Source organism: Oncorhynchus keta, chromosome 1 (genome assembly GCF_023373465.1).
Source record: "Oncorhynchus keta strain PuntledgeMale-10-30-2019 chromosome 1, Oket_V2, whole genome shotgun sequence".
NCBI classification, from domain to species: Eukaryota; Metazoa; Chordata; class Actinopteri; order Salmoniformes; family Salmonidae; genus Oncorhynchus; species Oncorhynchus keta.
The window spans coordinates 71,117,142-71,142,161 of record NC_068421.1 but is presented as its reverse complement, the minus strand read 5'-3'; the positions used below and the strand labels follow the sequence as shown (position 1 = coordinate 71,142,161).

General features: G+C 47.8%; 1 protein-coding gene across 1 annotated transcript in view; it reads left to right on the top strand.

The window, feature by feature from the left end:
* The window catches only part of LOC118392472 (sec1 family domain-containing protein 2), a 198,320-nt gene that overhangs the window by 81,307 nt on the left and 91,993 nt on the right, over window positions 1-25,020 (top strand). Inside the window, exon 5 of the mRNA XM_035784486.2 lies at window positions 3,586-3,889. Within this exon, the coding sequence (XP_035640379.1) occupies window positions 3,586-3,889 (304 nt within the window). The remainder of the gene's footprint in view (window positions 1-3,585; window positions 3,890-25,020) is intronic.

The following is a 25,020-nucleotide window of genomic DNA, read 5'->3' as shown; positions in this document are numbered from 1 at the left end:
TAATAATGAGGTATTTGAGGTAGATGAAGGCAGGGTAAAGTGACTAGGCATCAGAATAGATGATAATAAGAGTAAAATAAGGAACAGAGCAGCAGCAGCAGCAAATTATGATTTTAAAAGTGAGTGTGAGTTTGTGTTGTCGGTATATGAATATGTATGGGTTGTGTGTGTGTGTGTGTGTGTGTGTGTGTGTGTGTGTGTGTAGTCTAGTGAGTGTGCGTTTGTGTTGTCGGTATATGAATGTGCATGGGTTGTGTGTGTGTGTGTGTGTAGTCTAGTGAGTTTGTGTTGTCGGTATATGAATGTGTATGGGTTGTGTGTGTGTAGTCTAGTGAGTTTGTGTTGTCGGTATATGAATGTGTATGGGTTGTGTGTGTGTAGTTTAGTGAGTGTGTGTTTGTTGTCGGTAGCTGTCAGAAGCTGTCTCATGGCTTGGTGTCAGAAGCTGTCTCATGGCTTGGTGACAGAAGCTGTCTCATGGCTTGGTGACAGAAGCTGTCTCATGGCTTGGTGACAGAGGCTGTCTCATGGCTTGGTGACAGAGGCTGTCTCATGGCTTGGTGACAGAGGCTGTCTCATGGCTTGGTGACAGAGGCTGTCTCATGGCTTGGTGACAGAGGCTGTCTCATGGCTTGGTGACAGAGGCTGTCTCATGGCTTGGTGACAGAGACTTTCTACACTCTACTCTCTCCTCTCTACTCTACTTTGTATTCGCTACTTTCTCCTCTCTACTCTACTTTCTCTATACTCTCTACTTTCTCCTCTCCTTTCTCCTCTCTACTCTCCACACTCTACTCTCTCCTTTCTACTCTCTACTTTCTCCTCTCTACTCTACTTTCTCCTGTCTACTTTCTCCTGTCTACTTTCTCCTGTCTACTTTCTCCTGTCTACTTTCTCCTGTCTACTCTCTCCTCTCTACTTTTTCCTCTCTACTCTCTACTTTCTCTCTCCTCTCTACTTTCTCCTCTCTACTCTCTACTTTCTACTCTCTGCATTCTCCTGTCTACTTTCTCCTGTCTACTCTCCTCTCTACTTTCTCTACTCTACTCTCTCTACATTCTACTTTCTCCTCTCTACTCTCTACACCCTACTCTCTCTACTTTCTCTACTCTCTACTTTCTCTACTCTCTCTACACTCTACTTTCTCCTCTCAACTCACAATGGCGAAAAGAAGGGAAAGAGCCCAAACATTGTTTGGCAAATAGTTTTGAGTGCAGCTCGGAGAGGTATTTGATTTCACAATGTTTAAGGAGAAAAATGTGTTCTGTGATTTGGTTTGTGTGTTTGAATACTCCTTGGGGGCGGTGGTTGGCTGGGGCTGAGGCCTAGCTGGAAGAGAACAGGAGACTCAGAGCTCTGACACACTACAGTCATGCATCATGTATTTTTTAATTGAACCTTTATTTAACTAGTCACGTCAGTTAAGAACAAATTCGTATTTACAATGACGGCCTACTCCGGCTAACGTGTAACACAACACTGCTAGAGGGTAGTGCCAACTGTGATGGTCATTGGGTCATTGGGCCCGTGAGACCAGGGCCCGTATACACAGAGGGTCTGAGAGTGGGAGTGCTGCATCATTTTTGCTTTTTTTCCATAATGAATAAGATTATATGGACAGATCAGCACTCGTACTCCCAGAACCCATGTCTGAATTCACACACATGCACACTCTCAAAGGCAGTTAGTGCAGTACTGATGCTGATTCCCTTCTCCCTGGCCCAGAGGACGTTTGTGATGGGTTGGACACAGGATCCCCTCAGTGGACCAGACCAGGCCCCAGGGCTCAGAGCTCAGCGATAGGAGCTGGGTAGAGAGAGAGCCTGTTTGTCTTGATGGGAGGAACATTCAGGTCTTAACACTCATTAAATTGTCATCTATCCACAGAGGCATCCAACTGCAGCTTCTCTCACTCCTTCTCTCTCTTTCTCACGTTCTTTCCTTCGCTCTATCTCTCTCTCTCCCCTCTCTCTCGTTCTCACTCTTTTCTACACACACCCCTGGTTAATAGGGGTATGAGCTCATTCTGACTGTTAGGCTGTATATTGTGCTGTATGAAAATCATGTGGGCCAGGACAGGCAGAATCAGCATGGGCGCAAACTCACTCCCAGCAACACCGAGAAACAGGTCACTGCTCCTAAACAGTACGAAAACACACGCTCTGTGTGTGTATGCATGCCAATGAACAGGTCAATGATTTCTTATACACAGTTGCATCATAAAATTAATGCACAATGAAGAAGAGTAAAAAATAATTTCCATAAAACTGGATTACTCATAGTCATAAAATAAGCAAATGCCAAAACATGCCGATCTAGACATTCATTGACTTTGTGTTGGTATTGTAATACTTCAACATTTTCCATAGCAGTGCTTCCACATCTGTATTGTACAATATTTTCCCATTTATTCTTTAATACATTTTTCAAACTCTGTCAAGTTGGTTGTTGATCATTGCTAGACAGCCATTTTCAAGTCTTGCCATAGATTTTCAAGACTATTTCTAAATCAAAACTGTAACTACTAGGCCAGGTAACATTCAAGGTTGTTTTAGTAAGCAACTCCAGTGTATATTTGGCCTTCTGTTTTAGGTTATTGTCCTGCTGAAAGGTGAATTTGTCTGTTGGAAAGCGGACTGAACCAGGTTTTCCTCTAGGGTTTTGCCTGTGCTTAGCTCTACTACGGTTTTTTGTATCCTCCAAAAACTCTTTAGTCCTTGCCGATGACAAGCACACCCATAACATGATGCAGCCACCACCATGCTTGAAAATATTAAGTGGTACTCAGTGATGTGTTGTTGGATTTGCCCCAAACATAATGTTTTTTTATTTGATTTTCTTTGGCACATTTTTACAGTATTACTTTAGTGCCTTATTGCATACAGGATGCCTTTTTTGGAATATTTGTTATTCTGTACAGGCTTCCTTCTTTTCACTTCTTTTCCATTTAAGGTAGTATTGTGGAGTAACCATGATGTTGTTGATCCATCCTCAATTATCTCCTATCACAGCCATTAAACTGCAATTGCTTTGAAATCACCATTGGCCTCATGGTGAAATCCCTGAGCGGTTTCCTTCCTCTCCGGCATCTGAGTTAGGAAGGTCGCCTGTATCTTTGTACTGACTGGGTGTATTGATACACCATCCATAGGGTAATTAATAACTTCACCATGCTCAAAGGGATATTCAATGTCTGCTTTTTTCTTTTTGCTCATCGACCAATAGGTGCCCTACTTTGAGAACCATTGGAAAACCTCCCTGGTCTTTGTGGTTGAATCTGTGCTTGAAATTCACTGCTCGACTGAGGGACCTTACAGATAATTGCATGTGTGGGGTACAGAGATGGGGTAGTCAATTTTAAACTCATGTTAACCACTATGTGTGTAGATCAGTGACACAAAATCTCTATTTAGTCCATTTTAAATTCAGGCTTTAACACAGCAAAACGTGGAAAAAGTCGAGCGGTGTGAACACTTTCTGAAAGCATTGTATGTGTGTGGTGATTTGATGTGTTTTGTGTTACTCAGTTTGTAGTTTCTACTTCATATCTCTAAAATGTCTCTGTGTATCCTGTGTGGTTTGCAGGCTCTGGGAGACTCTGACTTTGCTGGTGTTCTGCGACAGCTTCTGCCCCTGATGAAACCTCGCGCTGCTAAGGGTGAGGAGGGGTCCAGCTCAGAGTACAGTTCAGGGTCCCGGTCGGGGGAGGAGGAGTGTGGCCCTGATGAGCTGCTGGTGCTGCTTGTCTACCTGTACTCACTGGCTGGAGAGGCCCAGCCTGCAGACGATGAAGAGGAGGAGGAAAAGGTGGAGAGGGAGCTGATTGGAGCACTCACCCTGGTCATCACCAGAGAGGCGGAGCTCAGCCCCCTGCTGCAGAAACTCACCGGTTAGTACCGAACACAACCATAATAAACCCTTAACAGAAGCACACCAATGCTGAACACTAATACTGTAACCATAAATTACACCATGCTCTCGATAAGACGAAGCTGAACCAGATGCAACGTATCACCACTTTATAGTCATTCTAGAAGGACCCCAGTTAACTGTTCATTTGGTAGCAGAGAGATGGAGAAGACACTTGTTTGTACCTCTGTGCTGCTGATGGTAGAAGGACTGTTAGTGACTTCACACCCCATCTCTCTCCCTGCTTCTTGCTCACACCCCCCCCCCCTGTCAGGTCACATGGTAACAAACATGACTGTGGGAACCTGCTGCTGTGTGTGTGTGTGTGTGTGTGTGTGTGTGTGTGTGTGTGTGCACTTTGACCTCTCCCCTGGTATCTGTGTACTATCTTAGCTTTGCTGGGTCCTGCCCACTTGCAATGTACTTCGTGAGAACATTTACAATCTAGTGGTCGGGAGCTGGTCTCTCTGCAACTGTTCTCTCTGTCTGGACAGGTCTGTGTGTCTCCAACTGCTCTGTGTGGCAGCAGGGCTTGTGGCCAGCTCTGGGAATGATGAATTAGCTCTGTACCACCATGTCACAGTGTACCTCCCCCAGTTTGAGGTTCTCTAACCTTGAAGCTACACAGTCCTCCCCAGCCACATAGCTCATAATTAGTGGTGCTTTTAGTTTGGCCCACTCTTTACCTTCTCTAGCTAGCAAACACCTGGAAATATTACACTGCTTATTATTACCACAGTTATCACACACATGGACATGGTTGGGTAGTTTTCTCACTCGGTTTATCTAAATCTTCTCTCTCCTTTTCTCTTTCTTCTGTCCTTTTCTCTCTGTTCTCTCTCTCCCTTGCTCCCTTTCTCTCTGCCTCCTCTCCCTCTCACTGTAAAGCTGCTAAGGAAGAATTCTGGCCTCTTTTTCTCTCTTTCTGTCCTATTTGGCTGAGGGGCCTCCTGGCAGGCGCTGGTCCAGGGATGTAGCCCATGTTAAAAACGTGACTCTCTGTAAACACTTCACTAGAAATGACCCTGTAAATGCACACCAGGTGTGTCTGGGAAAGAGAAGACGTTTTCTTAGCAGTGTGTGCGTATCCGTCTGTCTGTTGATTTGGTTTTTATGGTTGCAGATTAAATGGTTTGTGTGTAATATGAGTCAGGGGTCCGTCTTTGTCCGAGCAGCAGAGAATAACATTGATTGTCACATTCATCCCAATTAAAGGAATCAAATAGAAACCAGATGCTGAGTGAAACCTGGTCGCCATGAGAACAATGTTTTTACAAATCCCCTTTTCTGTTCCCCTTGGCTACAGTAAACAGCCTGGGCTTAACAGACACACACATGAAGCACATATTCTGTACAGACAGACACACACTCACATACACAAACTACCAGATTAGATAACAGGAGGAGGATTGAATGAGCATATGGACAGAGTGACTAGCAGAACAGACAGACACACAGCAGGTTAAAGGCAGGCTAACAGTCTCTTACCCTCTGACCCTCCTAACAACCGCCTTTAGGGACACACAGTGAAGAGCAGCGCATCCCTCCTACAGACAAGCATGATGCTGCACTAATGGTCTGTTTAAAACACACACGTAACAAAAGACACACAAACACAGAAATGCATGCACGCACAGACACCAACTCACAGATGCAACAAACCCAGGAACAGCTGCGAGTCTCCTAGTCAGAGGGGATGTTGTTTACTAACATCAGCTGCTGCTGATCGAGGGGTACATGAAGTAGAGGCGTTGTCCATGTCCTCAGCGGGAGAATAGACATTATCTCAACCTCTCTCAGGGAAAGAAGGGATTGAGAGGAGGAGGAGAAGAAGAAGTGGACAAAGAGAACAAAAATACTAGCAATTTGACACAAACCTGGAGAGTCTGAATGAGGGAATGTCTAGTGTGGATTTAATTGAAGGGAAGTGTGTAGCCTAAAGGTGTGTGTGTGTGTGTGTGTGTGTGTGTGTGTGTGTGTGTGTGTGTGTGTGTGTGTGTGTGTGTGTGTGTGTGTGTGTGTGTGTGTGTGTGTGTGTGTGTGTGTGTGTGTGTGTGTGTGTGTGTGTGTGTGTGTGTGTGTGTGTGTGTGTGTGCGATGAATGAATACTGTATGAGTTCTGTGAGTGAAGTTAAAGTATGGGTTCAATTAAAGGGAGAAATGGTGTTTGCCAAGAAATGGTTCCGCTTAGAGCTCAGACTAGGAAATGAGCTCTTGAACCAAGTGCTCTGCAGTCAACACAAGAAGTGGGAGGTAGAAGATGATTGGCTAATAATGTCACTGAATAGCAGAGGCTGACTGTAATTGGACATGAGCCTCATCACTCTTTTCAGATGTGGCAGATGATTGGCTGGCTCCTTTCTGTCTGTCTCAGACATGGTTAGTGTGTGATGTGTGCAAGCTGTAAATAGTTTTAATAGTCACTTCGATAATTTTCATTTTCAGTTGTGGTTTTGTGTTTTAGTGTGTGAGAGATCGATGCTGGGGGCAGGAGGGAGGGAGGAGAGGGGGGTTGTGGCAAATATTCCGAGGTATAGAGGCCAATAGTTTGAGTCTTGTTTCTTCAGTGAGCCATGGGGGTGTGTGTTTATGGGGTGTTATTACATTGACTGTGGCTCCCATTTGGTTGATGCTGTATTAAGGTGTAGGACTGTATGTCTCAAAGGAGTCACTGACAGCACAATCATACACACACCAGGACCTGGGGATGGGGTCAGGAACTCAACCCAGCAGCAGCAAATACCATCAAATTCATGCACATATGGTCCATATTGTACATAGTTGGATACAGCAGACACACCATAATAGCCACATCCCCATTCTCTGTCACTCCTTGAGTTTGTTCCATTGCCTGTCAGGATTCCTGCCAACCCGGGTAGACCCATTTTTGGTTTAGCACACAGTCATCCACCCCCTCTATTGTCCCATAGTGGGAGGTAGCTTAAGATGGGGGCTTGTGTGTGTGATACGATGGTGTATATCTGTGTGTGTGATACGATGGTGTATATCTGTGTGTGTGATACGATGGTGTATATCTGTGTGTGTGATACGATGGTGTATATCTGTGTGTGTGTGATACGATGGTGTATATCTGTGTGTGTGTGATACGATGGTGTATATCTGTGTGTGTGATACGATGGTGTATATCTGTGTGTGTGTGATACGATGGTGTATATCTGTGTGTGTGTGATACGATGGTGTATATCTGTGTGTGTAATATGATGGTGTATATCTGTGTGTGTAATATGATGGTGTATATCTGTGTGTGTGATACGATGGTGTATATCTGTGTGTGTGTGTGATACGATGGTGTATATCTGTGTGTGTGTGATACGATTGTGTATATCTGTGTCTCTGATACGATGGTGCATATCTGTGTGTGTAATATGATGGTGTATATATGTGTGTGTGTGTGTAATATGATGGTGTATGTCTCTGTGTGTAATACGATGGTGTATATCTGTGTGTGTGTGATACGATGGTGTATATCTGTGTGTGTGATACGATGGTGTATATCTGTGTGTGTAATATGATGGTGTATATCTGTGTGTGTAATACGATGGTGTATATCTGTGTGTGTGATACGATGGTGTATATCTGTGTGTGTGTGATACGATGGTGTATATCTGTGTGTGTGTGATACGATTGTGTATATCTGTGTCTCTGATACGATGGTGCATATCTGTGTGTGTAATATGATGGTGTATATATGTGTGTGTGTGTGTGTAATATGATGGTGTATGTCTCTGTGTGTAATACGATGGTGTATATCTGTGTGTGTGTGTGTGTGTGTGTGTGTGTGTGTGTGTGTGTGTGTGTGTGTGTGTGTGTGTGTGTGTGTGTGTGTGTGTGTGTGTGTGTGTGTGTGTGTGTGTGTGTGTGTGTGTGATACGATGGTGTATATGTGTGTGTGTGTGTGATACGATGGTGTATATCTGTGTGTGTAATACGATGGTGTATGTCTGTGTGTGTGTGTAATACGATGGTGTATATCTGTGTGTAATACGATGGTGTATAATATGATGGTGTATATCTGGGTGTGTAATATGATGGTGTATATCTGTGTGTGTGATACGATGGTGTATATCTGTGTGTGTGATACGATGGTGTATATCTGTGTGTGTGTGATACGATGGTGTATATCTGTGTGTGTGATACGATGGTGTATATCTGTGTGTGTAATATGATGGTGTATATCTGTGTGTGTAATATGATGGTGTATATCTGTGTGTAATATGATGGTGTATATCTGTGTGTAATATGATGGTGTATATCTGTGTGTAATATGATGGTGTATATCTGTGTGTAATATGATGGTGTATATCTGTGTGTGTGTGATACGATGGTGTATATCTGTGTGTGTGTGGTATGATGTGTATATCTGTGTGTGTGATACGATGGTGTATATCTGTGTGTGTGTGATACGATGGTGTATATCTGTGTGTGTGATATGATGGTGTATATCTGTGTGTGTGATATGATGGTGTATATCTGTGTGTGTGATACGATGGTGTATATCTGTGTGTAATATGATGGTGTATATCTGTGTGTAATATGATGGTGTATATCTGTGTGTAATATGATGGTGTATATCTGTGTGTAATATGATGGTGTATATCTGTGTGTGTGTGATACGATGGTGTATATCTGTGTGTGTGTGGTATGATGTGTATATCTGTGTGTGTGATACGATGGTGTATATCTGTGTGTGTGTGATACGATGGTGTATATCTGTGTGTGTGATACGATGGTGTATATCTGTGTGTGTGATATGATGGTGTATATCTGTGTGTGTGATATGATGGTGTATATCTGTGTGTGTGATATGATGGTGTATATCTGTGTGTGTGATATGATGGTGTATATCTGTGTGTGTGATACGATGGTGTATATCTGTGTGTGTGATACGATGGTGTATATCTGTGTGTGTGATACGATGGTGTATATCTGTGTGTGTGTGATACGATGGTGTATGTCTGTGTGTGTGTGTAATACGATGGTGTATATCTGTGTGTGTAATACGATGGTGTATAATATGATGGTGTATATCTGTGTGTGTAATATGATGGTGTATATCTGTGTGTGTGATACGATGGTGTATATCTGTGTGTGTGATACGATGGTGTATATCTGTGTGTGTGATACGATGGTGTATATCTGTGTGTGTAATACGATGGTGTATATCTGTGTGTGTAATATGATGGTGTATATCTGTGTGTAATATGATGGCGTATATCTGTGTGTAATATGATGGTGTATATCTGTGTGTGTGTGATACGATGGTGTATATCTGTGTGTGTGTGGTATGATGTGTATATCTGTGTGTGTGATACGATGGTGTATATCTGTGTGTGTGTGTGTGTGTGGTGTGTGTGTGTGTGTGTGTGTGTGTGTAATATGACGGTGTATATCTGTGTGTGTGATACGATGGTGTATATCTGTGTGTGTGTGGTATGATGTGTATATCTGTGTGTGTGATACGATGGTGTATATCTGTGTGTGTGATATGATGGTGTATATCTGTGTGTGTGTGTGTGTGTGTGTGTGTATGTGTAATATGACGGTGTATATCTGTGTGTGTGATACGATGGTGTATATCTGTGTGTGTGTGTGGGTGTATATCTGTGTGTGTGTGTGTGATACGATGGTGTATATCTGTGTGTGTGTGATACGATGGTGTATATCTGTGTGTGATTTGATGGTGTATATCTGTGTGTGTGTGTGTGTGTGTGTGTGATACGATGGTGTATATCTGTGTGTGTGTGATACGATGGTGTGTGTGTGTGTGTGTGATGGTGTATATCTGTGTGTGTGATATGATGGTGTATATCTGTGTGCGTGATATGATGGTGTATATCTGTGTGTGTGTGTGTGTGTGATACGATTGTGTGTGTTCTCAGCTCCAGTTACAGGAGAGTATGTATTAACAGTGAGTGTGAAATCCCAGTCCAGGCTCTGTCCCATGATTGTGTTTTAGCCTGTGTAGGATGGGTGGTGACTTACTGTAAGCCGTGGGAGGACGGGGGATTACGGGAAGGATATTTTACTGGACTTTCACTATTTTACAGTTGTCGAAAGTTTACGTACACCTTAGCCAACTACATTTAAACTCAGTTTTTCACAATTCCTGACATTTAATCCGAGTAGAAATGCCCTGTTTTAGGTCAGTTAGGATCACCACTTTATTTTAAGAATGTGAAATGTCAGTGATTATTTTCAACTTTTATTTCTTTCATCACATTCCCAGTGGGTCAGAAGTTTACATTCACTCAATTAGTATTTGGTAGCATTGCCTTTAAATTGTTTAATTTATGTCAAACGTTTCGGGGTGCCTTCCACAAGCTTCCCACAATGGCTTCTTCCTTGCTGAGTGGCCTTTCAGGCCTTGTTGATATAGGACTCATTTTACTGTGGATATAGATACTTTTGTACCTGTTTCCTCCAGCATCTTCACAAGGTCCTTTGCTGTTGCTCTGGGATTGATTTGCACTTTTCGCACCAAAGTACGTTCATCTCTAGGAGACAGAATGCATCTCCTTCCTGAGAGTATGATGGCTGCGTGGTCCCATGGTGTTTATACTTTAGTACTATTGTTTCTTTTAGATGAATGTGGTATCTTCAGGCGTTTGGAAATTGCTCCCAAGGATGAACCAGACTTGTGGAGGTCTACAATTTTTTTTCTGAGGTCTTGGCTGATTTATTTTTATTTTCCCATGATGTCAAGCAAAAGAGGCACTGAGTTTGAAGGTAGGCCTTGAAATATATCCACAGGTACACCTCCAATTCACTCAAATTATGTCAAATTATGTCAATTAGCCTATCAGAAGCTTCCAAAGCCATGACATCATTTTCTGGAATTTTCCAAGCTGTTTAAAGGCAGTCAACTTAGTGTATGTAAACTTCTGGAATTCCCACTGGAATTGTGATACAGATTATTTCACTTATAATTCATTGTATGTAAACAATTGTTGGACAAATGACTTGTCTTGCACAAAGTAGATGTCCTAACCAACTTGCCAAAACTATAGTTTGTTAACAAGAAATTTGTGGAGTGGTTGAAAAACAAGTTTTAATGACTCCAACCTAAGTGTATGTTCTGAGCACCCCTGTCTCTCACACACACACTAGTTGGATTTGTTTTCCATTCTGTCCTTGGGGTGTGTGAGCGGGAGCAGGGAGCGACGGACCTTCCCAAAGAAGCTGTTTAGGTTGGCATGGCAACGCGTTCTGTCTCCATGGACGGGAGCAGTCCTGGGACATAAAAGTTATTTTACACTCTGGCCATCAGCTCTCGCTCTCTTTCTCCTTTCTTCTGTCTTTTCCCTCCCCCATCTCCCCCCTCTCTCTGTTCATTCCTCCCCCTCTCTCTCCCAGGCCCTGCAGCAGAGAGCTAGTTACAGGGGAAGCGGAGCATGAGGGTGCATGGGTGATTAGGCTTGATTAAGATTATTTACCCAGTTTCACTGCATTTATGAAATGACTCAAAATTTGTCTCATTTTTAATTGGAAGACTTTTCTCAGATCAACCCATCGACCCCCTCTACAAATACACACACACACGGATCCCCAGGCTTTAATCAACAGAAATGAAACTACTCCACTGCAGGACACGACCGGTCAGGAGGTTAGACACGGGAGTGTGTGTGTGTGTTACACTCAGCCCACTTCACTTCCTTGTAGTCATCAGTGTGTACAGTAATACAGACAGCTTGTTCCCTTCATCCACAGTAATCCTGTTTTGAAGGTCTACCATTGGAATATAGGTTTTAACCCTGGGACCATCTCTAGACCACTTCCAATGTGTTGTTTACACCTCCAGTCCTACCGTCTGCTTTGTGGAGGGTGTTAAACCTCAGCTCAGAATTCCTCCTCTGTGTATTTATGACAGGAAATGCACATCATAAAAGGCTAGTCGTAAGCAGATATAAGCCCAGAGGGAATTGTATTACACACACACACACACACACACACACACACACACACACACACACACACACACACACACACACACACACACACACACACACACACACTGGCTCAGAGGAACGCTGTGACATTGGCCCTGCTGGCCCCTGCACACGCATCAGTGCAGGCTGTGGTCACCCTATAACACAGGGTCAGTGGAGAGGTCCTGTTGGGCCTCCTGTCCTCTCTACTCCCCAGTGTCTCTCTTTCCTCTCTCTGTCTTCTTACCCCCCATGTCTCTCTCCCCTCTCAGCCCCAGAACTACCCACATGGGGGAAGGGTCATCCTGTCATATGAAGCTTCTATTGTATCTGCATCACACATACTATACAGAGAGGCAGATAGGGGGAGAGTTTGAGGAGTCTCAATGCTAATGGAAATAGACAAAGGTCTGTGTGTTTGCTCCTGTTCCCAGAGTGCTCAGTGTTTTACTGTATATCTGTGTTTTATCTGGCTGCTGTAGAAGAGCATGTTTACATTACGGATTCCAGACAGCAGTGAGAGATGACCTGTCACTCTCTACATGCTTTCCTCCGCAAACTGTCCCCTCGCTCTCTCTTCCTCTGCCTCTTTCTCTCTCTTTCCCCTCATTCCTACAGCTGTTATCAACTACTCTCTACTAGCTATCTCTCACTCAGCTCAAGTTACTCTGTGATTGACTTGTTTTCCCTTTACAATTACTGCATGAAATGATAATACATATTTTAAATATAGTTACTTTGGGACTTCTGAGGATTATGTGACATCTTTCCTTAGCTATAAAGACATTTGTGCCCTATTTGTTTTAACCTCTGTCCTACATTAGATGGTGGTGAAGGGACGAGAGGACTGGCTGTACTGAGCAGTAGTAGGGGGGAAAAGACTGATACTGTCCTGGACAGTAGATCTAGAGGGACTAGATTGCTAGTTCTGGTCTTAGTGGTTGTGTGTGCTCCTCCTAGGCGTGGAAGTGTGTTCCTCTACTACGGCCCTGATGCCAGATGGAAGCTCTCCTGCCGTTCGGCTCTGCTCGTGCTGTCCAGGTCATTTCCTGTCAGGAGGCCAGGTGTTCCCCAAAGCCAGGGGGGATGCCCCCGTTCTCCTCTCCCTACTGCCCTCTCTCCTTCCCCTACTGCCCCCTCTTCTCCCTACTGCCCCCTCTTCTCCCTACTGCCCCCTCTTCTCCCAATACTTCCCCCTCTTCTCCCAATACTTCCCCCTTTTCTCCTCCCCCTACTGCCCCCTCTTCTCCTCCCCCTACTGCCCCCAACGTCTCCCCTACTGCCCTCTCTCCTCCCCCTACTGCCCTCTCTCCTCCCCCTACTGCCCTCTCTCCTCTCCCTTGTGCCCATGATGTCTCCCCTACTGCCCCCTCTCCTCCTTCCCCTACGGCCCCGACGTCTCCCCTACTGCCCTCTCTCCTCTCCCTACTGCCCCCGACGTCTCCCCTACTGCCCTCTCTCCTCCCCCTACTGCCCCCGACGTCTCCCCTACTGCCCTCTCTCCTCCCCCTACTGCCCCCGACGTCTCCCCCTACTGCCCCAGACGTCTCCCCCGACTGCTCCCCCTACTGCCCCCGACTGCTCCCCCTACTGCCCCCGACTGCTCCCCCTACTGACCCGACTGCCCTCTCACCTTTCCCTACTGCCCCCGACTGCCCTCTCTCCTCCCCCGACTGCCCTCTCTCCTCCCCCGACTGCCCTCTCTCCTCACCCGACTGCCCTCTCTCCTCCCCCGACTGCCCTCTCTCCTCCCCCCCGACTGCCCTCTCTCCTCCCCCTACTGCCCTCTCTCCTCCCCCTACTGCCCTCTCTCCTCCCCCTACTGCCCTCTCTCCCTCCCCCCCCTACTGCCCCTCTCTCCTCGCCCTACTGCCCTCTCTCCTCGCCCTACTGCCCTCTCTCCTCGCCCTACTGCCCTCTCTCCTTCCCCTACTGCCCTCTCTAACCCCCTTCTGCTCCCCCTGCAGCTCCCCCTCTCCTCCCCCTACTCTCCCCCTACTCTCCCCTCTCTTCCCCCTACCCTCCCCTCTCTTCCCCCTGCAGCTCCCCCTGCAGCCCCCCTCTCCCCCCCTGCAGCTCCCCCTGCAGCCCCCCCTGCAGCAACAGTAGCAGCAGCCCCCCCAGCAGCAGTTCTTCCAGTAGCAGCAGCAGTTCTTCCAGTAGCAGCAGTTCTTCCAGCAGCAGTAGCAGCAGTTCTTCCAGCAGCAGTAGCAGTTACCCCAGCAGCAGCAGTAGCAGTTACCCCATTAGCAGTTACCCCAGCAGCAGCAGGAGCAGTTACCCCAGCAGCAGCAGTAGCAGTTACCCCAGTAGCAGTTACCTCAGCAGCAGCAGTAGCAGTTACCCCATCAGCAGTTACCCCAGCAGTAGCAGTTACCCCATCAGCAGCAGTAGCAGTTACCCCATCAGCAGCAGTAGCAGTTACCCCATCAGCAGCAGTAGCAGTTACCCCATCAGCAGCAGCAGCAGTTACCCCAGCAGCAGCAGTTACCCCAGCAGCAGCAGTAACAGTTACCCCAGCAGCAGTAGCAGCAGTTACCTCAGCAGCAGTTACCCCAGCAGTAGCAGTTACCCCAGCAGCAGCAGTAGCAGTTACCCCAGCAGCAGTTACCCCAGCAGTAGCAGTTACCCCATCAGCAGCAGTAGCAGTTACCGCATCAGCAGCAGTAGCAGTTACCGCATCAGCAGCAGTAGCAGTTACCCCAGCAGCAGCAGTTACCCCAGCAGCAGCAGTAGCAGCAGTTACCTCAGCAGCAGTTACCCCAGCAGCAGAAGTAGCAGTTACCCCAGCAGCAGAAGTAGCAGTTACCCCAGCAGCAGCAGTAGCAGTTACCGCAGCAGTAGCAGTTACCCCAGCAGTAGCAGTTACCCCAGCAGTAGCAGTTACCCCAGCAGTAGCAGTCACCCCAGCAGCAGCAGTTACCCCAGCAGCAGCAGTTACCCCAGCAGCAGCAGTAGCAGTTACCCCAGCAGTAGCAGTTACCCCAGCAGTAGCAGTTACCCCAGCAGTAGCAGTTACCCCAGCAGTAGCAGTTACCCCAGCAGTAGCAGTTACCCCAGCAGCAGCAGTAGCAGTTACCCCAGCAGCAGCAGTAGCAGTTACCCCAGTAGTAGCAGTAGTCCCCCCAGCAGCAGCAGTAGTCTCCCCAGCAGCAGCAGTAGTTCCCCCAGCAGTAGCAGTTCCCCCAGCAGTAGCCGTTCCCCCAGCAGCAGTAGCCGTTCCCCCAGCAGCAGTAACCGTTCCCCAGCAGTAGCAGTTCCCCAGCAGCAGCAGTTACCCCAGCAGCAGCAGCAGTTACCCCAGCAGCAGCAGCAGTTACCCCAGCAGCAGCAGCAGTAGCAGTTACCCCAGCAGCAGCAGTAGCAGTTACCCCAGCAGCAGTAGCAGCAGTTACCCCAGCAGCAGTTACCCCAGCAGCAGTAGCAGCAGTTACCCCAGCAGCAGCAGTAGCAGTTACCCCAGCAGCAGCAGTAGCAGTTACCCCAGCAGCAGCAGCAGTAGCAGTTACCCCAGCAGCAGCAGTAGCAGTTACCCCAGCAGCAGTAGCAGCAGTTACCCCAGCAGCAGTTACCCCAGCAGCAGTAGCAGCAGTTACCCCAGCAGCAGCAGTAGCAGTTACCCCAGCAGCAGCAGTAGCAGTTACCCCAGCAGCAGCAGTAGCAGTTACCCCAGCAGCAGCAGTAGCAGTTACCCCAGCAGCAGCAGTAGCAGTCACCCCAGCAGTAACAGTAGCAGTTACCCCAGCAGTAACAGTAGCAGTTACCCCAGCAGCAACAGTAGCAGTTACCCCAGCAGTAGCAGTTACCCCAGCAGTAGCAGTTACCCCAGCAGCAGCAGTTACCCCAGCAGCAGCAGTAGCAGTTACCCCAGCAGCAGCAGTAGCAGTTACCCCAGCAGCAGTAGTAGCAGTTACCCCAGCAGCAGTAGTAGCAGTCCCCCCAGCAGCAGCAGTAGTCCCCCCAGCAGCAGCAGTAGTCCCCCCAGCAGCAGCAGTAGTCCCCCCAGCAGCAGCAGTCGTTCCCCCAGCAGCAGTAGCCGTTCCCCCAGCAGCAGTAGCCGTTCCCCCAGCAGCAGCAGAAGCAGTTCCCCCAGCAGCAGCAGAAGCAGTTCCCCCAGCAGCAGCAGAAGCAGTTCCCCCAGCAGCAGCAGAAGCAGTTCCCCCAGCAGAAGCAGTTCCCCCAGCAGCAGCAGTAGCAGTTCCCCAGCAGCAGCAGCAGCAGTTACCCCAGCAGCAGCAGTTACCCCAGCAACAGCAGCAGTAGCAGTTACCCCAGCAACAGCAGCAGTAGCAGTTACCCCAGCAACAGCAGCAGTAGCAGTTACCCCAGCAACAGCAGCAGTAGCAGTTACCCCAGCAACAGCAGCAGTAGCAGTTACCCCAGCAACAGCAGCAGTAGCAGTTACCCCAGCAACAGCAGCAGTAGCAGTTACCCCAGCAGCAGCAGCAGTAGCAGTTACCCCAGCAGCAGCAGTAGCAGTTACCCCAGCAGCAGTAGCAGTTACCCCAGCAGTAACAGTAGCAGTTACCCCAGCAGTAGCAGTTACCCCAGCAGTAGCAGTTACCCCGGCAGTAACAGTAGCAGCAGTTACCCCAGTAGTAGCAGTAGTCCCCCCAGCAGCAGCAGTAGTCCCCCCAGCAGCAGCAGTAGTCCCCCCAGCAGCAGCAGTAGTCCCCCCAGCAGCAGTAGCCGTTCCCCCAGCAGTAGCCGTACCCCCAGCAGTAGCCGTTCCCCCAGCAGTAGCCGTTCCCCCAGCAGCAGTAGCCGTTCCCCCAGCAGCAGTAGCCGTTCCCCCAGCAGCAGTAGCCGTTCCCCCAGCAGCAGTAGCCGTTCCCCCAGCAGCAGTAGCCGTTCCCCCAGCAGCAGTAGCAGTTCCAGCAGCAGCAGAAGCAGTTCCCCCAGCAGAAGCAGTTCCCCCAGCAGTAGCAGTTCCCCAGCAGCAGCAGCAGTTCCCCAGCAGCAGCAGCAGTACCCCAGCAGCAGCAGTTACCCCAGCAACAGCAGCAGTAGCAGTTACCCCAGCAACAGCAGCAGTAGCAGTTACCCCAGCAACAGCAGCAGTAGCAGTTACCCCAGCAGCAGCAGTAGCAGCAGTTACCCCAGCAGCAGCAGTAGCAGCAGTTACCCCAGCAGCAGCAGTAGCAGTTACCCCAGCAGCAGCAGTAGCAGTTACCCCAGCAGCAGCAGTTACCCCAGCAGTAGCAGTTACCCCAGCAGCAGCAGTAGCAGTTACCCCAGCAGCAGCAGTAGCAGTTACCCCAGCAGTAGCAGTTACCCCAGCAGCAGTAGCAGCAGTTACCCCAGTAGCAGTTACCCCAGCAGCAGTAGCAGCAGTTACCCCAGCAGCAGCAGTAGCAGTTACCCCAGCAGCAGCAGTTATCCCAGCAGCAGCAGTAGCAGTTACCCCAGCAGCAGCAGTAGCAGTTACCCCAGCAGTAGCAGTTACCCCAGCAGCAGCAGTTACCCCAGCAGTAGCAGTTACCCCAGCAGCAGCAGTTACCCCAGCAGCAGCAGTTACCCCAGCAGTAGCAGTTACCCCAGCAGTAGCAGTTACCCCAGCAGTAGCAGTTACCCCAGCAGTAGCAGTTACCCCAGCAGTAGCAGTTACCCCAGCAGCAGCAGTAGCAGTTACCCTAGCAGCAGTAGCAGTTACCCTAGCAGTAGCAGTTACCCCAGCAGTAGCAGTTACCCCAGCAGTAGCAGTTACCCCAGCAGTAGCAGTTACCCCAGCAGAAGCAGTTCCCCCAGCAGCAGCAGAAGCAGCAGTTCCCCCAGCAGAAGCAGCAGTTCCCCCAGCAGCAGCAGAAGCAGCAGTTCCCCCAGCAGCAGCAGTTCCCCCAGCAGTGAGTGCCTAGAGCGGGGGTAGGCCACAGGTACTGCAGGATTTAGTTCCAAATAGGTACCACTCCTGACCAGTTCAGTGATTGCCTAAATTCAACACACCTGATCTCCCATGTCGGTTAAATCAAAAACACGAGGTGCCTGCTCCACTCCAGGACCAGGGTTTCCTCCCCCTGACCTAGAGGGAGATGAGTGTTCTTCCTGTGCTGTTGGTGTTCTGCTCCAATGAGGAAGGGGATCAGCGTCTCTAATAAGCTCTGGCCCGAGTAAATACAGAACACTCACTCTCACGGTCTCACCGTCCTCTTTCTCTCTTTAACTCAAGCTCTCTGCTCTCTTTCTATCACTCGTTCTCCTTTGTCGTCTGTTTTCTTTCCATTTTGCTGTCTCTTCCTCTCTTCCTTGCACATAAAAACACACTCACGTTCTCCATCTTCTCTCTCTCCCTCTTATCTGCTCTGAAGGAGACACGTCTGTGTCTTGGTCCTCTCAGGCTGTCTGTCTGTCTCCCGCTGGCTCGCACAGACACACAAGGTCTGCTCCGCTCTTTGATGCTGACAGCTGCTTTCCGTCTGCACTCCATCTATGAGCTCCCCCCTCTCACGTTGGTTCGGCTAAACTCTGTTTAAACCCAGGTGAACCTCTCCTACTGAGGGATGGAGAGAGGGATGGAGATCGATATGAAGCTATGGATGCTAGAACTGTGTATACTTTACTAGGTGAGGTGCCCTTTGTAGAGGAGACCTGTCATCTCACCGCTCTCTGAAATATCTGGTGTGTTGTAGTGTGTCAGCTTAGTACACACACAAACACGTTGCTCCTAATGGGTCATTCACTAGGGTGAAAACATGCTTTGGTGACATTTCACTTCTTTATGTTATAAAATACATTTTACCAAGACAAATATGTTTTGTCATATTCTGAATCATTCATTGGGGTCTTTCTCTAACATATCATTAACATTATATTCCAAAAGTTGGATTTCATAACCTCTAATACATCTGAAAATAGGCACCGAACTCTGACAGAGCAATGCATCTTTATATGCGAAACTTGAGGATTTTAAACTTTGGTCGTCGTCAAAATTAGCACAAGCTGAATGAAATGTTTTGACAGGCCTTGAAAATGAAAAAGCTTGGGGTACGCTCTGTTGACATTTCACAGAGATACGATTGCTTTTGTGAGAAGTTTTGTGAGAAGAAAATACTACACGTCGTCTCAAAATCGACGTCTATCTTACCTCTATATGTTTTATGTCCTCCAGATTTGAGAATAAATATGACAAGTTCAATGGTAAGCCTGTCAGGTAGTTTTAATTCTCACACAGCATCCAGCCTGGCTGGCGCCATGATTTTTTTCCCCTGATTTTCTCTGGCCTCCATTGATTTAGTTGCCCTATTTTTGACCATCCTACAAGGGTAAAATCTCAAATAGGTTTTTAACAGATTATAAGAGACATGAGGATTATCTACACAATTATTTTACCCAGTGGTCAAACTATGAGTTTCTGATTGGACACCCTACATGTAGTCCCTCGGGGTGAACCCTCAGAGCCTTCTGATTTGACACCCTACATGTAGTCCCTCGGGAGTAAACCCTCAGAGCCTTCTGATGTGACACCCTACATGTAGTCCCTCGGGAGTAAACCCTCAGAGCCTTCTGATTGGACACCCTACATGTAGTCCCTCGGGGTAAACCCTCAGAGCCTTCTGATTGGACACCCTACATGTAGTCCCTCAGGGTAAACCCTCAGAGCCTTCTGATTGGACACCCTACATGTAGTCCCTCAGGGTAAACCCTCAGAGCCTTCTGATTGGACACCCTACATGTAGTCCCTCAGGGTAAACCCTCAGAGCCTTCATACTCTGTCAGACCTGTGGATCCCCTCAGCCCGCCTGGCTGCCTGCCTCTCTGACTCCCCTGTTCAAACAACCACTATTTTTGGCTGCCTTTTCATTTCCCCTCTACTTTGTTGAGATAGCAAATCCTAAGAATATGTGTTTTGTGTTATTGACTTACGGGATATATGGTTCTAATTTCCCCATTTCCTGTTGGCTCCCTCTCTCTGCCAACCCTGCCTCTCTCCTCCTCCCTTCTTCATATTGGCTGCTGGAAGGATTCCTGGCTCCTGAGTAACACATCACTATAGTGTTGGTTAGTAGGACACAGTTGTTCTCTAACTCTTTTCATATTCATAAAACACCTACTCATGCATACAGTGGTTCCCAAACTGTAGGGGTAGGGGGCCAGCAGAGGGGGTGCAGATGGCCACCCCTGCCAAAGAAAAACTGACAGTTGTAAAATGCACAAGGTGCAATTTTGAAATTGGGTAGTGCATCAGCAGTTTTCTCTTGTCTTGTCAGTCATTGCATACAGTACCTTAGAGCTATTTATGAAATGTCCAGATCAACTGGTCCTTGTCAGCAAACATTTATTTCATTTTGTTGTAATGTTTGAGTCACTCATCACATGAACACACATAAGACATGGCAAAATGTTTAGAATTGCAGGAAATTAGCTTTAAAATGGCCAAAAACAAGTTCCCCAACTCTGGAAGGGGGGGCCTGAGGATCCCTATTCTAATAGATAATCTCAGTGTTGGCAAAGGAAATTGTGAGACAGATGTTTTTGTGCACAATTGTTGATTACTTAACAAAATGCAACATGCGTCTTCAGATAGTAACACGTTATTTGTAACCCTCTTCGCCCAGTCAGACCCCCTCTGGGTCTCAGGTGGGAACACAGGCCTCCTGTAGGGCCTCCATGCGTCACTGCACCAGTCAAGAGCCCCAACACACACTTATACTTCTTTAATGTTGAACCATTTATCAGGCTCAGTAAGATATGCACACTGTCACTTATAAATACTCTCTCATCAAAATATACTTTGGTATCTACTGTACAACATTTGATAGGTTTGCTTAAACAATGTGTTTTATGTAAGTCCTCATAACACCTCTTTCACAGTGTATTAGTTTAGTGGGTTTCCATAGGAAACACAATGTGTGTATTGTGATGGGTGGAGCCTGTGTGGCTGGTAGTGCTGTGTTATTGTAACCCATTCCTATAAGCTACTGCTCCTGGGGTTAATGACTATACCCCTCTGCCCTCAGGCTGCATGGGCTCACACACTTTCCAGAGGGCACAACCCGTGTGTGTGTGTACGTGTTTAACTAAACTTATGGGAACCAGAAATCCACACAAGAATATTAAACGAACAAAAATTGGACCGTCTGGGGAGTCAGTCAGTGAGGTCTAGTGTACCTAACAAGAGTAAAGAAAGAATATGGCAGACAGAGCGGGAGGGTCGTCACACCCCACATTTACATTTAAGTCATTTAGCAGACGCTCTTATCCAGAGCGACTTACAAATTGGTGCATTCACTTTATGACATCCAGTGGAACAGCCACTTTACAATAGTGCATCTAAATCTTTTAAGGGGGGTGAGAAGGATTACTTTATCCTATCCTAGGTATTCCTTAAAGAGGTGGGGTTTCAGGTGTCTCCGGAAGGTGGTGATTGACTCCGCTGTCCTGGCGTAGTGAGGGAGTTTGTTCCACCATTGGGGAGCCAGAGCAGCGAACAGTTTTGACTGGGCTGAGTGGGAACTGTACTTCCTCAGTGGTAGGGAGGCGAGCAGGCCAGAAGTGGATGAACGCAGTGCCCTTGTTTGGGTGTAGGGCATGATCAGAGCCTGGAGGTACTGAGGTGCCGTTCCCCTCACAGCTCCGTAGGCAAGCACCATGGTCTTGTAGCGGATGCGAGCTTCAACTGGAAGCCAGTGGAGAGAGCGGAGAAGCGGGATGACGTGAGAGAACTTGGGAAGGTTGAACACCAGACGGGCTGCGGCGTTCTGGATGAGTTGTAGGGGTTTAATGGCACAGGCAGGGAGCCCAGCCAACAGCGAGTTGCAGTAATCCAGACGGGAGATGACAAGTGCCTGGATTAGGACCTGCGCCGCTTCCTGTGTGAGGCAGGGTCGTACTCTGCGGATGTTGTAGAGCATGAACCTACAGGAACGGGCCACCGCCTTGATATTATTATTATTATTATGTTAGTTGAGAACGACAGGGTGTTGTCCAGGATCACGCCAAGGTTCTTAGCGCTCTGGGATTAGGACACAATGGAGTTGTCAACCGTGATGGCGAGATCATGGAACGGGCAGTCCTTCCCGGGAGGAAGAGCAGCTCCGTCTTGCCGAGGTTCAGCTTGAGGTGGTGATCCGTCATCCACACTGATATGTCTGCCAGACATGCAGAGATGCGATTCGCCACCTGGTCATCAGAAGGGGGAAAGGAGAAGATTAATTGTGTGTCGTCTGCATAGCAATGATAGGAGAGACCATGTGAGGTTATGACAGAGCCAAGTGACTTGGTGTATAGCGAGAATAGGAGAGGGCCTAGAACAGAGCCCTGGGGACACCAGTGGTGAGAGCGCGTGGTGAGGAGACAGATTCTCGCCACGCCACCTGGTAGGAGCGACCTGTCAGGTAGGACGCAATCCAAGCGTGGGCCGCGCCGGAGATGCCCAACTCGGAGAGGGTGGAGAGGAGGATCTGATGGTTCACAGTATCGAAGGCAGCCGATAGGTCTAGAAGGATGAGAGCAGAGGAGAGAGAGTTAGCTTTAGCAGTGCGGAGCGCCTCCTTGATACAGAGAAGAGCAGTCTCAGTTGAATGACTAGTCTTGAAACCTGACTGATTTGGATCAAGAAGGTCATTCTGAGAGAGATAGCGGGAGAGCTGGCCAAGAGAAAAGAAAGGGATACTGGTCTGTAGTTGTTGACATCGGAGGGATCGAGTGTAGGTTTTTTCAGAAGGGGTGCAACTCTCGCTCTCTTGAAGACGGAAGGGACGTAGCCAGCGGTCAGGGATGAGTTGATGAGCGAGGTAAGGGAGAAGGTCTCCGGAAATGGTCTGGAGAAGAGAGGAGGGGATAGGGTCAAGCGGGCAGGTTGTTGGGCGGCCGGCCGTCACAAAACCGTGGACCAACAAGGACCCCGGAACACCATACCAGTGTCAAACAAAATACTGCCCTGCATCCAAGTAAAAGACCCAGCCTGCGTCCCAAATCCATGAGGTGTTCACACTTCCACTTGCCCCAGCCAACCTCGTCCTCCCTAGACCTCAGCAACCTTTGCGCACAGGAAGCAACCTTTAAGAGAAAAGAAGAATACGAGACCAGAAGAGAAGACAGGAGCGACAGAACAGGACAATACAAAATAAACAGTGGTCAGTCACGTAGACATTCAGGGACAGGGCGCACAAGTGAGCGCATCAGCAACACGCTCCAACAAAAAGAACATCTCAGGGTTCTTCTCATTACATTTTGGCAACAACCGTAAGTTTACAAAAATATCAAGTGAGTCCGGGCACGACCCCTAGGTAAATCTGGGTCGCCTTCCCAGAGCAAACTCTCCCGAGAGCCTTATTTCCCTAACCAACTCTAGCTGTCTGTTGGTTTTAGCTGCCCCAAATCCTGTTTATATGCCAATTATTTTTCATGCTCTGGCTTCTCATAATCATGCTCTAGCTTCTCATAATCATGCTCTAACTTCTCATAATCATGCTCTAGCTTCTCATAATCATGCTCTAGCTGTAACAGAAGCAGTTCTTTCTGGTGTTTAAAAGACAGACCACTTGGTCTAACATGGCGGCCATTGTAACAAAACCGGGAGGCGGCTGAGGTGGCGGCGAGTCCTCGGTAGAGGCAACTTCAAGAATACCACTCTCCATCAGATTGCCCTTCAATATCAACTGAACAGAATTTGACATTTATCACTAATTTCAACCTGGTAGTGATCAGCGATCTTCAACATAATTCTAACAGTTCCTCTGATGGAAAGCGAATGAACTCTACATTAGATGCCTTAGTCACAAGTAAATACAACAACAAAAAATCTTGCTCTTCCCCTCTGCTGGGCACACCAGACCGAACCACAACAAGAGAGAGATGACAATCACACTGGGCACCACAGAAGAGAGATGAGATATATATGGAGCTTCCCCAAAACCTACAATAACTCAACCCTAGTCTGTGTGTGTATTTGCGGTGGGTAATTATGCACTGTAGCCCGCTGGCAAGTGGGGGAAGAAAGAAAAAACAACACGCTGGCAGATTCCCCCAAGCCATGTGCCCAGAGACAACTGCTCAGTCCACAGACACCACACAAAAATAACAAAATAACCATGCCCAACATATTCCAAAGTGAAACATGTCGCTAAGCCTAACAGTGGGGAAAAAGGCTATAGCTCCAGGTAGCAAGTATCACTACCCTACCCAAATCTCCCACTGAGGTACACAGCTGATTGTACTCACCTCCTCGGACCGACGTCCCAACAGCGAGTAGAGCAAGAGTCTCCAGCCTGGGCAGGGGCCTGGAAACTAACCAAGGTACTCCCTCCAACGCAACACACAACCACCTATCCACCACAGTGGCAAGTTTACCAAACAAACAAAGGCAACCAACACTGGGCACCAAACATTACGACTCAAACAAGCTGTAACAAAAGATGCAAACAGAGCACCTACAGAGTTAAACGTTAACTCCGCATTTTCTCTCAAACACAACACCTTCAAGATCCCAGACGAGCCCCCACTTGTCACGAACCGGCTCGAAGTCCGAAACAATGTGGAGATAAGGAATAACAAAAATATATTTTAACTGAGGTAATGTAAGTACAATTAACAATGGTGTTAGTCAGTAATCAGTAGTGTAAGTGAGTGGTGCATGCATAAATGTGATAATGAGGGGTGCTGAAAGGTGCCAAAGCAAACAAATGCCACAACCAAAATCTAACTGTGTCTGCATGGAGAGAGTCTCCTCAGTGAATGGGGAAGAGGTGTATTTATCCCGGGACACACCCGGGCCCAGGTGTGTCCCATTTCGCTGACAACCCTCCCAGCTCCGCCCACCAACATCCTAATAACAAGAACAAAGAGTACAGCAGACCGTCGTCACAGTACATCACTGTAGGTCTGCTCTAAGTACAGTACATCACTGTAGGTCTGCTCTAAGTGCAGTACATCACTGTAGGTCTGCTCTAAGTGCAGTACATCACTGTAAGTCTGCTCTAAGTGCAGTACATCACTGTAGGTCTGCTCTAAGTGCAGTACATCACTGTAGGTCTGCTCTAAGTGCAGTACATCACTGTAGGTCTACTCTAAGTGCAGTACATCACTGTAGGTCTGCTCTAAGTGCAGTACATCACTGTAGGTCTGCTCTAAGTGCAGTACATCACTGTAGGTCTGCTCTAAGTGCAGTACATCACTGTAGGTCTGCTCTAAGTGCAGTACATCACTGTAGGTCTGCTCTAAGTGCAGT